This window comes from Cuculus canorus, chromosome 3 (assembly GCF_017976375.1).
Source record: "Cuculus canorus isolate bCucCan1 chromosome 3, bCucCan1.pri, whole genome shotgun sequence".
In the NCBI taxonomy this organism is placed as follows: Eukaryota; Metazoa; Chordata; class Aves; order Cuculiformes; family Cuculidae; genus Cuculus; species Cuculus canorus.
Window position 1 is genome coordinate 109,197,562 of NC_071403.1, and position 12,973 is coordinate 109,210,534.

Below are 12,973 nucleotides of genomic sequence, written 5' to 3' on the forward strand. Positions count from 1 at the left end.
CTTTTCGAGTTCTGCCGCCCGCCCCGCGCCGAGCGGGAGGTGGCGGCTCCCCGTCCCGGTCTCGGCGGCTTCTCCCCGGCCCCGGGTCGCCGCGGCGGGGGTCGTTTCTGGGAGAGCGGCTGCCGCTTCGCTCCTCAAGCGTGGCCGGGACCAGCGGCCTGAATCATTCTGAGCTGTCTGAATCATTCAGAGCGAAGTTATATTGCAAGGACACCGTAATTTATATTGTTTTACATCCTCTGGAAATGAGGAACATTTGTTCCCTGACCTAAGCAGGGCTGTGTCGCCCCCCATTCATTAAATGCTAAACCATGACCTGTCGTGCCATCTTCTTAGGAAGGTGATGTGTTTCTTTTCCAATCAGTCTCAGCTCTGCATTTTAGGCAGGAAAGTCCTACACTTCATGGCACTGAGCGGTACCTTGGGCTGAACCCCTTTTGGGGTCCATGGCTAAACGCGGTTGTGGCAGAGCAGTAATGGAGAGAAGTCTCTGCTGGTCTGGCAGGGTTTTACTTGTGTGGCGGGTGAAAACTGAGCGTGGTAGGAGAGAGTCGCCAAACACCTGGGCCTGTTGCATGTGCTGTAAATGTTTTTGCAGTTCAGCTTGTGGGGTTGCTGCTTGTAAAAGTGTGTTTCAGAAGTAGATATTCGAAAGCCACCTGGGCATGGTCCTGGGCACTGACTATGCATGGAAAAAGGTGGTCTACACCGAAGATGAATTTGACCGCATATGTGAGTACTAGCGTAGTCATTCCGCAAATGTAAAATCATTCTTTCTGTCTGAACTTATCCAGTAGTCTGCTGGTGTGTGATATTGCTCGCATGTACCTTGAAACTCTGAAATCGCTCTGTAGGCTGATGATTTAATATCTCTTCTTGAAAAGGTGATCCGCTGTTTGATGGCTCCTGCAGTTTCGTTGACCCACAAATGCTGCAGTCTCTTCAGGACTGTCAGAGTGCCTTGAGCAACCTCAGCAAAGTCTTAAAGTGTGTTCAAGGAGAACCACAAGAGCTTCCTGAGAAAGATTTGTCTGTTAGTATTACTAAATCTTTGGTGTGTTTTAGTAACATTTGGAATGACGCTTGTGTTATAATTGTGCAAACGTGAGCTTTGGTTGATAATTACTTGAAAATATTGTATTGGCAATACTCAAACTAGGCAGGCAGTGTAAATGAGTGACATTTGGAATGTAAGTTACTGAAGTTTCTATAGCTTTCTCCATTACCGGTTTTTCTTGGTGAAGCGAGGGAAAAAAATATCCCTGTGCTATAGGAAAAATCTCTGCTACATGAAACCCAGATGTCCGAATCACGAATGTATTTAGTGGTTCAGGCTTTGACTTTTTTATTTTAGCCTTAGCACATCTGTTCTGTGAAGGGGTTGCTTTCTGTTCTACTGGTGATCGTGTTTTTTTTCTTCACATTGGAGAGTGATGCGGGGTGAAAAAAGCAAAGGTGGAGAATTCTGCCATGTTATTTTTATACCTTCTATTTAGTGTGACGATGGGAATTTTTTTTTAAAATGAAAGGAATTGCATAACAGAAATCATCTTATGCCTTTTTTTCAGATTTTGCAGACTTGAGAAATAAGCAGGTTCTAGCAAGCCGCTTTTCAGTGCACGCACAAATGGTCCTCTGGTTCTGCCAAGCTGGTCTCCTTCCAGAGGGTTTAGGTAAGCATGAACCGTAATGCATTGGTCACAAGGTTCAGCGATCCACACGTCTGCTGAAGTTCTCTAGGTGAACCTGAGACTTTACCAGCTTTTCAAATGCACAGTGTAGAAGGATGGAAGCAGTTTCTTGACTGAATGTGTCTTAGAAATGACCATAAGGAATTGCTTATGCCCACGGCTTGAAATACTTGGGATTTTAAACAAATGACTACTAAACAACAAAGACTGGACACTTGTTTGTTAGACTCACGGCATTGACCTGCACGTTTGGAACTTTTTATTTATTGCTTGAGGAAAAAGCACACCTTGGAATCACTTGTTTATGTGGATGGGTTATAAATTCTATTGTCAGTCTCTCTTGTCTCACAAATATTCACATGACACGGTTAGAAAAACATCCCTTTTGAGAACTGGGTTTTTTTTTGATAGGGAACTTGAGCTTACGCTTCCCATTTTGAGTGCTACACTGAGGGTAAACTTGAAACGGTACTTGAGACAAGACGGAACCCAGTCTTGTGTCTCGCATCTCTGGTAGCAAAGGCAGAAACAGGACTGCCTTCTTTCAGAGCTGGAGGCTCGCCTGTGCTTCTTGATGCTTAGCTTGTATGATCTTTTATCTTTCTTAGTCAACGTTTTTAGTTTAGAAATGTGATCTTACTTCTTTAACTTGCTTTTACTTTATTGCCTGTAGATGAGACGACACAATTGTCTCCCCGTTTCTACCACTATCATCAGCTTCAAACCCGCTACGCTGCTCAGCGACAGAAACTGGACGATTTGTCAAGGTAAGCGTACAGCTCTGGCACACTTCCCCTGCAGCTCCACAAGTGGAAGTGGATGACTTTTATGTTGATGTCTGTATTTGCGGCCAGATGCGTTTTGGTGGAAGCCTCAGCGTATCAGAAAGTTTGTCGCACTGAGCTCACTTCTCTAGTAATTTAAATACAGGCTGGAGGAAATCTGTTGCATGGAGGGGCTGGAATTAGTGTTTTCTTCTGTCCAAATCCTTGCTACCTTTTGTTCCAGAGGAAAGCAGGATTCCGACTGCCTGATGATCGATGGCATAGTTTCACAATTTGGAGACCAGGTTGCGAAGCTGTGGCAGAGAAAGGAAGGAGGGACTGGGAAATATCCCCCTCCCAATTTACACGTGAGTGCCCCGTTCACTGAAAACACCACCATCCCCCGCCCCACCCAACCCCACCCAAAAGCCAACGATCAAGGAAGGACAGGTGTGCTTACAAAACTTTCAATTTTGCCTTTCAGGCACTGCTGGATCTCTATTTGTTGGAAAACACTGACGAAATCTACAAACATGCGATTGTATCCTTCTTGGTTATTTTAAATACACCTCAGTAGATGCACGCAAATGTTCTTAAGTGTTTGTCACCTGCGTGCTTATGAACAGATTTTAATTTACTCCTCAAACACAATGCTAGTGAAAACATTTACTTCAGAATTAAGTCGTAGACAGAGGCATTGTTTTATATTTTTGTGCTGTGGGTTTTTTATGATTTTTTTTTTTTTTTTTAGTGTTCTGTTGCAAGGTCTTTTCTCCTATGAGAGAATGGGTTTTGGTAAGAAACGTTAAAGGCAAAAAGCCCCATTAGACTTTTCTTAAAATTTAAACACAGTTTTTAATTTTTAAAGCACCCGTACCTATAGCAAATGGCTTCTCGCTAGAATGACGCACTGAAACCTGCTGCTTCAGAGCAAGAGGATTTCTAACGGTGGCTTAGCAGTAGACGATTTTTGCTGAAATCATTGCTTTTCCAGCACAGCCAACAGTGCTTGCTCTTGCTCTGTTGCAAGTGCTGGCACACGGAATAAGGAGAGAGAAGTCATGGGCAGACACTTAATTTTTAAGCTGCTGAAATACCCAGAATTGCTCTTCTGGTTTGTTCCCTGACCCAGGAAGGGAGCCTAGAGAGCGAGGGCTTTGGAAACAGTGGTAGCCCAGAGCTGTCTTAGAACATGTCCCTAAGAACAGGGGGTGAGAAAGTGGCACTGCCAGCAGTGAATCTGCATGCTGGTTTAGACCCGGTCTGAATCATTCAGAGCGAAGTTATATTGCAAGGACACCGTAATTTATATTGTTTTACATCCTCTGGAAATGAGGAACAAAATGAGTGTAGAATTTGTTTGCTTCAGTAATCAAGCACTGGATGTTCTGAATGTCCAGCAGGTAGCTCCACTGACTGTAGGGGGAGCCTGAGTGTATAACAGAAGTATTGAAATATCTAGAGCGAAACTTTTTGGATACCTTACAGAAATCAAAGTGTATTTCCTTCTTCAGATTTTTTTTTTTTTCTTTTTTTTTCTGGTTAGGACCTGGCTGTCTCCAGGTGAAAAGAGTTTAAAACGGCAAGACTAAGACATTAGTATTTTCTGATTCCTACCACTTCTATATTCTCATTTCATTGTGTTTTTCTAAATGTAACGGGACAAATTGCCGGTCTTACAAATTTGTCAGCCTTAATTACATATGTGATATCAGACAATTTACTTGCTGCAAGACATCTCCAGTTTTTGGCAACCTAAGATGGAAAAAATCGTCAACTCTTTTGCCACCACCTTTGCTCTCCCTCAGGGCCTCGTGAAACTCATTGAAGGATTTTGGCTCCTTGACAACCATGAGTGTGAAGTAAGTACGTTACTGTTCAGTTGGACGTACCTTACCATGCAAGGCTGTCATTGATAAAATGATTTTGAGAAATTGCTGCTTAGCCGATGACAGGTACTAAAATACAATAGGCTTTTTTCATAGTCCTACTGCGACATCTTCAGCAATTAGTCATGATTTAAGATTCGGTTTCAGTTACTTGGACAGGTATATGTCTTAGTAAGCTTGGTCTTCAACTTTTACAGAAATCACTGGCCCTGCTGTGTCACCCGAGAACAATGAAAATAGAGCCCTGGCTTAAAACAAGAGTACTTAGATCACTCATCTGTAGAGGAGAGCGTAAAAAAGCCCTGAAATACATACAGGTAATGAAGCCATCAAAGTCTTGCACACAACTCTGTTTTCTAGATGAGAGCGCTCGGGATGCCAATCCACGGGAAGAATAGAGGGTGGTTTGGGTTATTTTATTTCCTCTAGTTATAGCGTGCTCTGCAATTCCACAACTTTCACTTTCCCACTTTTATAAACAAACCAAAATCCATCGCTAACTTTTGAGAAGAGCCAGATCAAATGCGGTGTTCCTTGAACTTTTGTGACGGATCCGTGAAGCATTGGCTGTTTTCTGGAACCATAGTTTTCCAGAGAATCACACTTACAAGGTGGTTTTGGCAGTTTTAGGTCCTGCATTTGAAAACTTTCCTCCAGCCTGGTGTGTGTAGGCAGCTTTTTCTTGCTGGTTTTAATGATGACATCATTTTGTCTAACGCCATTTGCAGTCCTCTATATGTTCAGTCCTGTCAGACCTTGGCGTTTCAGGTAAAAACAAGGGCAAGCCTGCTATTTTGCAAGCCATTTGAAATCTGCCGGTGATAGCAGGTGTAGGAGAATAAGATCCTGCAGGGTGACAGACTTATTTCAACTTACAGCTGCACGTTCTCTCGTCATTGCAGTCTTTCTTTGCCCTCACTAAAAGCACTAGGTGAATGTGTGGTGAGCCGATGGGCAGATCTGGAGTGTAAGCTAATTCGCTAACTAGAAAGAACACAGATAGTTCTGTGCAATGAACTTCTTGTAATTAGTAAACTTTTTGCTTCGTGCTTTTCATTCATCAGAGTAATCGTGAACGTCGCTTGAATGAGCGAACGGTTTCCGGAAGAGCGGCTGCCGCTGCCCCACGAGCGGCTCGGCTGCTTCTGTCGTGGGCGCTGTTGTCGTGCTGCAGGGCCACCGCAGTTGTGGTGGTGACTGGTTCCGGCCCAAGCTCGACTCTAAAGTGCCGACCGTGAGCTTGGGCTGTGATGGAGGCATCGACGTAAGCGCCTCAGCTCATCAGCCTGTGCCTTCTGCTCGGGAGGACGACGTCTGGTCTCAACACTGGTGACCCTCAAAGGCTTTCGAGAATGACCTGTGCTCTGTGGAACTCTGATGGGATAATTGAATGAACTTTGGTGGTGCTTTAGGGGATGCTGACTTTGTCAAATGTAATCGTGTGTTCTTGTCTGTTTGGATATCTTCTTCAGGGCATCTCCCGTCATCCTACAGCTCGACCTTGTTCATCTCTCTTCACCTCTGGAATTGTTGGTGAAAGCTGATACCCCTTAAGGCACAGCTGCACACACATACCCCACCCCACTCCCCCCCACCGTTGCGTGCTTACCAAGTTCGCAAATACTGGAGACAGTCTTGTCTCTCCTGAGTTTTTAATGTGGCCGTTTCTCTGGTAACAAGTACTCCCTTAGCCGATTGTTTGGGGCTCTAGATAGTGTATGTGAATATCCTTGGCCTTTGCTATCAAGGCCATCCCCGTTCTTATCTATCCTGACAGTTGCTGGAGGTCTCTTCAGTCGGCCGGGTACGTCTCCAGCCTGATGAGCTTAATGGTTCCAATAACGGTCCCGTTTAAAGAGAAAATGGAGCCTACTGGCAGCGAGGTTGCTTGCAGCTTCTTGCTAGCAAGAACTACAGGGTGGGGTGGTGAAAGTCCTTTGAAAAGAGAGTAAAAGTTGAAGCAACTCTCTAAGCTTGGTACCTATTTAAACTTTGGTGTTTTGGCATGAACTGGGTCTCTAGAACTAGGAGGAAAGGTAGTTGATATTTTTGAGCTTGGAGAACACTAGGAGTATTGTCTCTGCCTTCTTATCCATGAAGAGCTGTTTACAACGTGTAGTAACTGCTAAAGCTGGCTCTGGAGGAGAAACTGCTAGAATGAGGAAGGCTGCTGTGTGTGCAGCTGCCCACTTGCCTGTCTACTTGCAGGTCTCTTGGATGAAATGTGACCTTAAAGTAGGTGTGTGTAGGAGATCAAAACCCTTCCCACTGGCACCCAAGCTGCTTGTGAGGCGTATGTCAGAATGCTAACACTCCAGTATTTAAAGAAACTTTTGTGCACAAGCCTTGGTTCTGAGGAACAAGGGGCCGGTTCCCATCTACTCACTTCCCCGACTATTAAATAGAGTGTTACTGTGGTGAACTGTTTACATAGTCTGTTAAACTCTGAATGCAGCAGTGGCGTGGTGCTGGGAATGAAAGAAGACAAGATGCTTTTGTTGTTGTTGTTGTGAAGAGTTTTTAACAAGTTTAGTAGTGTAATAGATATCCAAATAAAATGTTGGCGCCTGAGTGTGGCTGTGACAGTGTTTTTATTTAACCCCTCAAAGTAAAGTTTCTGCTGGTGGTGGAGGAACTCGCTTCCATTCCACGTGTGTATTTAAAGTGCAGGTTCACAGCTGTTCCTCCTTTCTGACAAAGTGCCTGTTGTCTTGTGCCAGCAAAATGCCCTTCGCATGGCATGTAAGAGTAAGTGAGGCTGTTCTTGAAGGTCTCCTTTGCCCAGGCACATGGTGGATGTGCTGGCTCCTGAGGGAAAGCTGCCATCCCTGTGGGAAAGTACACTCCAGCCCTAGAAGACTTAGCCGAGTTAATTGCATCTTTGAAAGAAGTGCTGGGGAGGGTCTGTAGGAGCCGTCTGACTTTGGTGACTGCCACAGTCAGCTGGAGCAGTTTCACCGCGGTGTTGGACGTGGTTCTTGTCCCCATCTCTTGCATCATCTGGTCCCCATCTCCTGAGTCACCAGAACTCATTGCTTCACCGACACAGCTGGCGTTTGTTCAACTATGTTTTTATATTGGATAAGCGGTTAATATACTATGTTCATAGAGATACAGAGAAGGTTCGTTACCCACAGTGTTTGCTTTGGTGCCCTGGATGTGTAAGTATCCAGACTCGCGCAGAAGGTCATACGTGTTCTTCTGGATGAAAGGGTACATATGTTGAGCATCTTCCCTTGTGAGGCCTCTGGGCCGTGGTACCTAAGCCCCAAGCATCACAGAAATGATCCTTCTCAAACCTTGTGTGCTGACGAAGATGAGATTCAGAAGCAGCCCCTTCGAGGACTTAAAATGAAGGTAACGGATAGATGGTTAAACCGGTGACTTCCTGCCTCCAGACTGTCTAGAAAAGAAGTCTGACTGGAGCTGTGAGAGAAGTCTCTCACCGAGCAAAAGACATAAAACCCTTCAGGATCATCATGGTTCAAAAGCACAAAACTAGGCGAGTTAGAAACGGTACAGCTGGTGCCATCTCCATCCAGCAGTGCCACTGGTACGATGTTAGCTTTAGGCAGCCGGGTTCTGGATGCGGCATACCCCTGCTGGGAGTGCTGGCTGCAGCTTCTGTGTCGCTGTAGGTAAGGGGCCATGTTGGGTACATTCCGAAAACCTTGAGCAGATCTCATGTGGCCACAGTGCTCCGAGTAACGAGAAACACAACTGCAATGGGGAAGAGTGAGCTGCTCAGTGTGCAATCTGCCTGCCTTAAGAGCCTTCCCCATTTGTTCCCTGACCTAAGCAGGGCTGTGTCGCCCCCTATTCATTAAATGCTAAACCATGACCTGTTGTGCCATCTTCTTAGGAAGGTGATGTGTTTCTTTTCCAATCAGTCTCAGCTCTGCATTTCAGGCAGGAAAGTCCTACACTTCATGGCACTGAACAGTACCTTGGGCTGAACCCCTTTTGGGGTCCATGGCTAAACACGGTTGTGGCAGAGCAATAATGGAGAGAAGCCTCTGCTGGTCTGGCAGGGTTTTACTTGTGTGGTGGGTGAAGACTGAGCTTGGTAGGAGAGAGTCACCAAACACCTGGGCCTGTTGCATGTGCTGTAAATGTTTTTGCAGTTCAGCTTGTGGGGTTGCTGCTTGTAAAAGTGTGTTTCAGAAGTAGATATTCAAAAGCCGCCTGGGCATGGTCCTGGGCAGGTTGCTAGGTGGCCCTTCTTGAGCAGGGGTGGTTGGACCAGGTGCCGTCCAGCCATTGGAGAAGACCTCCCCCTTCATTGTGATGCGGTCGTCCCGTCACCCGTGGTGAGAGGAGCAAGCGGTGGGTGCGATGCCACACCAGTGTGGTGTACTCAAAGCGAGTGGTTGACGTCTGTCTTGCTCTGTCGGAAGGCTGAATTTCTGTGGTGTGCGGCGACACGTAGGACCTGTGTCCAGGTACTCCAAGCAAAGTAAAAAAGAGCTTAATGTCTGAAATGACTTTTGGAACTTATGCGAGCTTAGCCCCATTAGATGGGGAGCATCTCCCTGGACGGAAAGGGCAGTCGTGTGAGAGAAGGACTGTCGGAGGTGGCTGGGTAAACTGTCTGCTGTGTCCAGTTGTGGTCTGTGGTGCTTTTGTTTATTTTTGTCACGTAAATCTGTGGTCTGCATGGGATCCAGGAGCTTAGGTGTTGGGGATTGATAGGATACAGAGCTGAAATGCTTTCTTCTCCCCTTCTGCTGTAGGTTCGTATTTCTCAAAGAACTTGTAGAGCTTGGTAGGAGAGAGTCACCAAACACCTGGGCCTGTTGCATGTGCTGTAAATGTTTTTGCAGTTCAGCTTGTGGGGTTGCGGCTTGTAAAAGTGTGTTTCAGAAGTAGATATTCAAAAGCCGCCTGGGCATGGTCCTGGGCAGGTTGCTAGGTGGCCCTTCTTGAGCAGGGGTGGTTGGACCAGGTGCCGTCCAGTCATTGGAGAAGACCTCCCCCTGCATTGTGATGCGGTCATCCCGTCACCCGTGGTGAGAGGAGCAAGCGGTGGGTGCGATGCCACACCGGTGTGGTGTACTCAAAGCGAGTGGTTGACGTCTGTCTTGCTCTGTCGGAAGGCTGAATTTCTGTGGTGTGCGGCGACACTTAGGACCTGTGTCCAGGTACTCCAAGCAAAGTAAAAAAGAGCTTAATGTCTGAAATGACTTTTGGAACTTATGCGAGCTTAGCCCCATTAGACGGGGAGCGTATCTCTGGAGGGAAAGGGCAGTCGTATGAAAGAAGGACTGTCGGAGGTGGCTGGGTAAATTGGCTGTGTCCAATTGTGGTCTGTGGTGCTTTTGTTTATTTTTGTCACGTAAAGGGAAATCAAATCTGTGGTCTGCATGGGATCCAGGAGCTTAGGTGTTGGGGATTGATAGGATACGGAGCTGAAATGCTTTCTTCTCCCCTTCTGCTGTAGGTTCGTATTCCTCAAAGAACTTGTAGAGCATCTACACAAACTCGGCAAGACAATCCTTTAGCTGCACTCCAGGGAAATAAGTTTTTCCCACTTCTCCTTTGCCTTCTTCCCCCTCTGTGCCCTCTTTCCTTACAAAACGTGATCTGAATAGTGCCAGGCAATGTTGTCTGTCCTCTGAACACTGAGTGGCCCTTTCCTGAAATCACTTTAGCCTCGGCATTGGCTGAATGAACAAATGATGCCTGTGAGCTGTAGGCTTTCTCAGTGAGACAGTGAGTCTCTGATGAGATGCTTAAATCTGTCTTGACCTCTGGAGGCTTTGTCAATAACCCTCAGAAGCTGCAAGACATAGTTCTTGTGTTTATTTTCTGAATCTGTCTCACCTTTGCATTTAAGAGAGGAAGTCCTATACCTGATGGTCCTGAGCGGCACCACGGGCTGAATGGCGTTTTGGGTGTCTGGCTTAATGTGGTTGTGGCAGTGCCTTCTGATGCCCATCAGTCTGCAAGGTGGCATCAGCCTTGGCTGGCAGCTGTCACACACGTGCCTTTGGGCAGGCAGTGCTGTCCCCTGCTCTGCTGAGGAGAGCTCCTCCTTCAGTTACTGCATCAACACCTTTTCCTGCAGTGATTTGACTGGGGGTTGCTTTTTTAATACAGTGAAACATAGTTCATCAGGATCCTGCTAATTTCATGTCTTCTACCTAGTAAGCTGTCGGATATAATTTTAGAGCAGTAATGGAAAGAAGCCTCTGCTGGTCTGGCAGGGTTTTACTTGTGTGGTGGGTGAAGACTGAGCTTGGTAGGAGAGAGTCACCAAACACCTGGGCCTGTTGCATGTGCTGTAAATGTTTTTGCAGTTCAGCTTGTGGGGTTGCTGCTTGTAAAAGTGTGTTTCAGAAGTAGATATTCAAAAGCCACCTGGGCATGGTCCTGGGCAGGTTGCTAGGTGGTCCCTTCTTGAGCAGGGGTGGTTGGACCAGGTGCCGTCCAGCGATTGGAGAAGACCTCCCCCTTCATTGTGATGCGGTCGTCCCGTCACCCGTGGTGAGAGGAGCAAGCGGTGGGTGCGATGCCACACCGGTGTGGTGTACTCAAAGCGAGTGGTTGACGTCTGTCTTGCTCTGTCGGAAGGCTGAATTTCTGTGGTGTGCGGCGACACTTAGGACCTGTGTCCAGGTACTCCAAGCAAAGTAAAAAAGAGCTTAATGTCAGAAATGACTTTTGGAACTTATGCGAGCTTAGCCCCGTTAGATGGGGAGCGTCTCCCTGGAGGGAAAGGGCAGTCACGTGTAGAGAAGGACTGTCGGAGGTGGCTGGGTAAGCTGTCTGCTGTGTCCAATTGTGGTCTGTGGTGCTTTTGTTTATTTTTGTCACGTAAAGGGAAATCAAATCTGTGGTCTGCATGGGATCCAGGAGCTTAGGTGTTAGGGATAGCTAGGATACGGAGCTGAAATGCTTTCTTCTCCCCTTCTGCTGTAGGTTTGTATTTCTCAAAGAACTTGTAGAGCTTGGTAGGAGAGAGTCACCAAACACCTGGGCCTGTTGCATGTGCTGTAAATGTTTTTACAGTTCAGCTTGTGGGGTTGCGGCTTGTAAAAGTGTGTTTCAGAAGTAGATATTCAAAAGCCGCCTGGGCATGGTCCTGGGCAGGTTGCTAGGTGGCCCTTCTTGAGCAGGGGTGGTTGGACCAGGTGCCGTCCAGCCATTGGAGAAGACCTCCCCCTTCATTGTGATGCGGTCGTCCTGTCACCCGTGGTGAGAGGAGCAAGCGGTGGGTGCGATGCCACACCGGTGTGGTGTACTCAAAGCGAGTGGTTGACGTCTGTCTTGCTCTGTCGGAAAGCTGAATTTCTGTGGTGTGCGGCGACACGTAGGACCTGTGTCCAGGTACTCCAAGCAAAGTAAAAAAGAGCTTAATGTCTGAAATGACTTTTGGAACTTATGCGAGCTTAGCCCCGTTAGATGGCGAGTGTACCCCTGGAGGGAAAGGGCAGTCATGTGTAAGAAGGACTGTCGGAGGTGGCTGGGTAAAGTGTCTGCTGTGTCCAATTGTGGTCTGTGGTGCTTTTGTTTATTTTTGTCACGTAAAGGGAAATCAAATCTGTGGTCTGCATGGGATCCAGGAGCTTAGGTGTTGGGGATTGATAGGATACGGAGCTGAAATGCTTTCTTCTCCCCTTCTGCTGTAGGTTCGTATTTCTCAAAGAACTTGTAGAGCATCTACACAAACTCGGCAAGACAATCCTTTAGCTGCACTCCAGGGAAATAAGTTTTTCCCACTTCTCCTTTGCCTTCTTCCCCCTCTGTGCCCTCTTTCCTTACAAAACGTGATCTGAATAGTGCCAGGCAATGTTGTCTGTCCTCTGAACACTGAGTGGCCCTTTCCTGAAATCACTTTAGCCTCGGCATTGGCTGAATGAACAAATGATGCCTGTGAGCTGTAGGCTTTCTCAGTGAGACAGTGAGTCTCTGATGAGATGCTTAAATCTGTCTTGACCTCTGGAGGCTTTGTCAATAACCCTCAGAAGCTGCAAGACATAGTTCTTGTGTTTATTTTCTGAATCTGTCTCACCTTTGCATTTAAGAGAGGAAGTCCTATACCTGATGGTCCTGAGCGGTACCACGGGCTGAATGGCGTTTTGGGTGTCTGGCTTAATGTGGTTGTGGCAGTGCCTTCTGATGCCCATCAGTCTGCAAGGTGGCATCAGCCTTGGCTGGCAGCTGTCACACACGTGCCTTTGGGCAGGCAGTGCTGTCCCCTGCTCTGCTGAGGAGAGCTCCTCCTTCAGTTACTGCATCAACACCTTTTCCTGCAGTGATTTGACTGGGGGTTGCTTTTTTAATACAGTGAAACATAGTTCATCAGGATCCTGCTAATTTCATGTCTTCTACCTAGTAAGCTGTCGGATATAATTTTAGAGCAGTAATGGAAAGAAGCCTCTGCTGGTCTGGCAGGGTTTTACTTGTGTAGTGGGTGAAGACTGAGCTTGGTAGGAGAGAGTCACCAAACACCTGGGCCTGTTGCATGTGCTGTAAATGTTTTTGCAGTTCAGCTTGTGGGGTTGCTGCTTGTAAAAGTGTGTTTCAGAAGTAGATATTCAAAAGCCACCTGGGCATGGTCCTGGGCAGGTTGCTAGGTGGCCCTTCTTGAGCAGGGGTGGTTGGACCAGGTGCCGTCCAGTCATTG

The 12,973-nt window shown here is 46.9% G+C and overlaps 1 protein-coding gene across 3 annotated transcripts; it reads left to right on the forward strand.

Annotated features, from left to right (window-relative positions):
* Positions 1–164: 164 nt before the first annotated feature.
* On the forward strand, positions 165–6,904 carry LOC128851879 (protein ELYS-like). Of its 3 annotated transcripts, none has more exons than XM_054063991.1 (9): positions 165–732; positions 885–1,033; positions 1,569–1,673; positions 2,365–2,458; positions 2,700–2,823; positions 2,940–2,996; positions 4,171–4,317; positions 4,542–4,661; positions 5,409–6,904. In XM_054063991.1, exons 3-9 carry the CDS (start codon positions 1,628–1,630, stop codon positions 5,580–5,582), a joined length of 762 nt encoding a protein of 253 aa, XP_053919966.1. In that variant the 5' UTR covers positions 165–732; positions 885–1,033; positions 1,569–1,627; the 3' UTR covers positions 5,583–6,904. The 3 variants fall into 3 exon arrangements, with proteins under 3 accessions (XP_053919966.1, XP_053919967.1, XP_053919969.1); XM_054063992.1 differs by having other exon boundaries at positions 165–340; XM_054063994.1 differs by lacking the exon at positions 885–1,033 and having other exon boundaries at positions 165–340.
* The last annotated feature ends 6,069 nt before the right edge of the window (positions 6,905–12,973 follow it).

What these genes read in the sequence shown, in the direction of transcription:
- LOC128851879 (XM_054063991.1), top strand. Translation starts at nt 1,628, where the DNA reads ATGGTCCTCTGGTTCTGCCAAGCTGGTCTCCTTCCAGAGGGTTTAG. An exon ending in TCTCCTTCCAGAGGGTTTAG is followed by an intron (nt 1,674 to 2,364) that starts GTAAGCATGAAC and finishes TATTGCCTGTAG; the next exon opens with ATGAGACGACACAATTGTCT. An exon ending in AAGCCCTGAAATACATACAG is followed by an intron (nt 4,662 to 5,408) that starts GTAATGAAGCCA and finishes TTCATTCATCAG; the next exon opens with AGTAATCGTGAACGTCGCTT.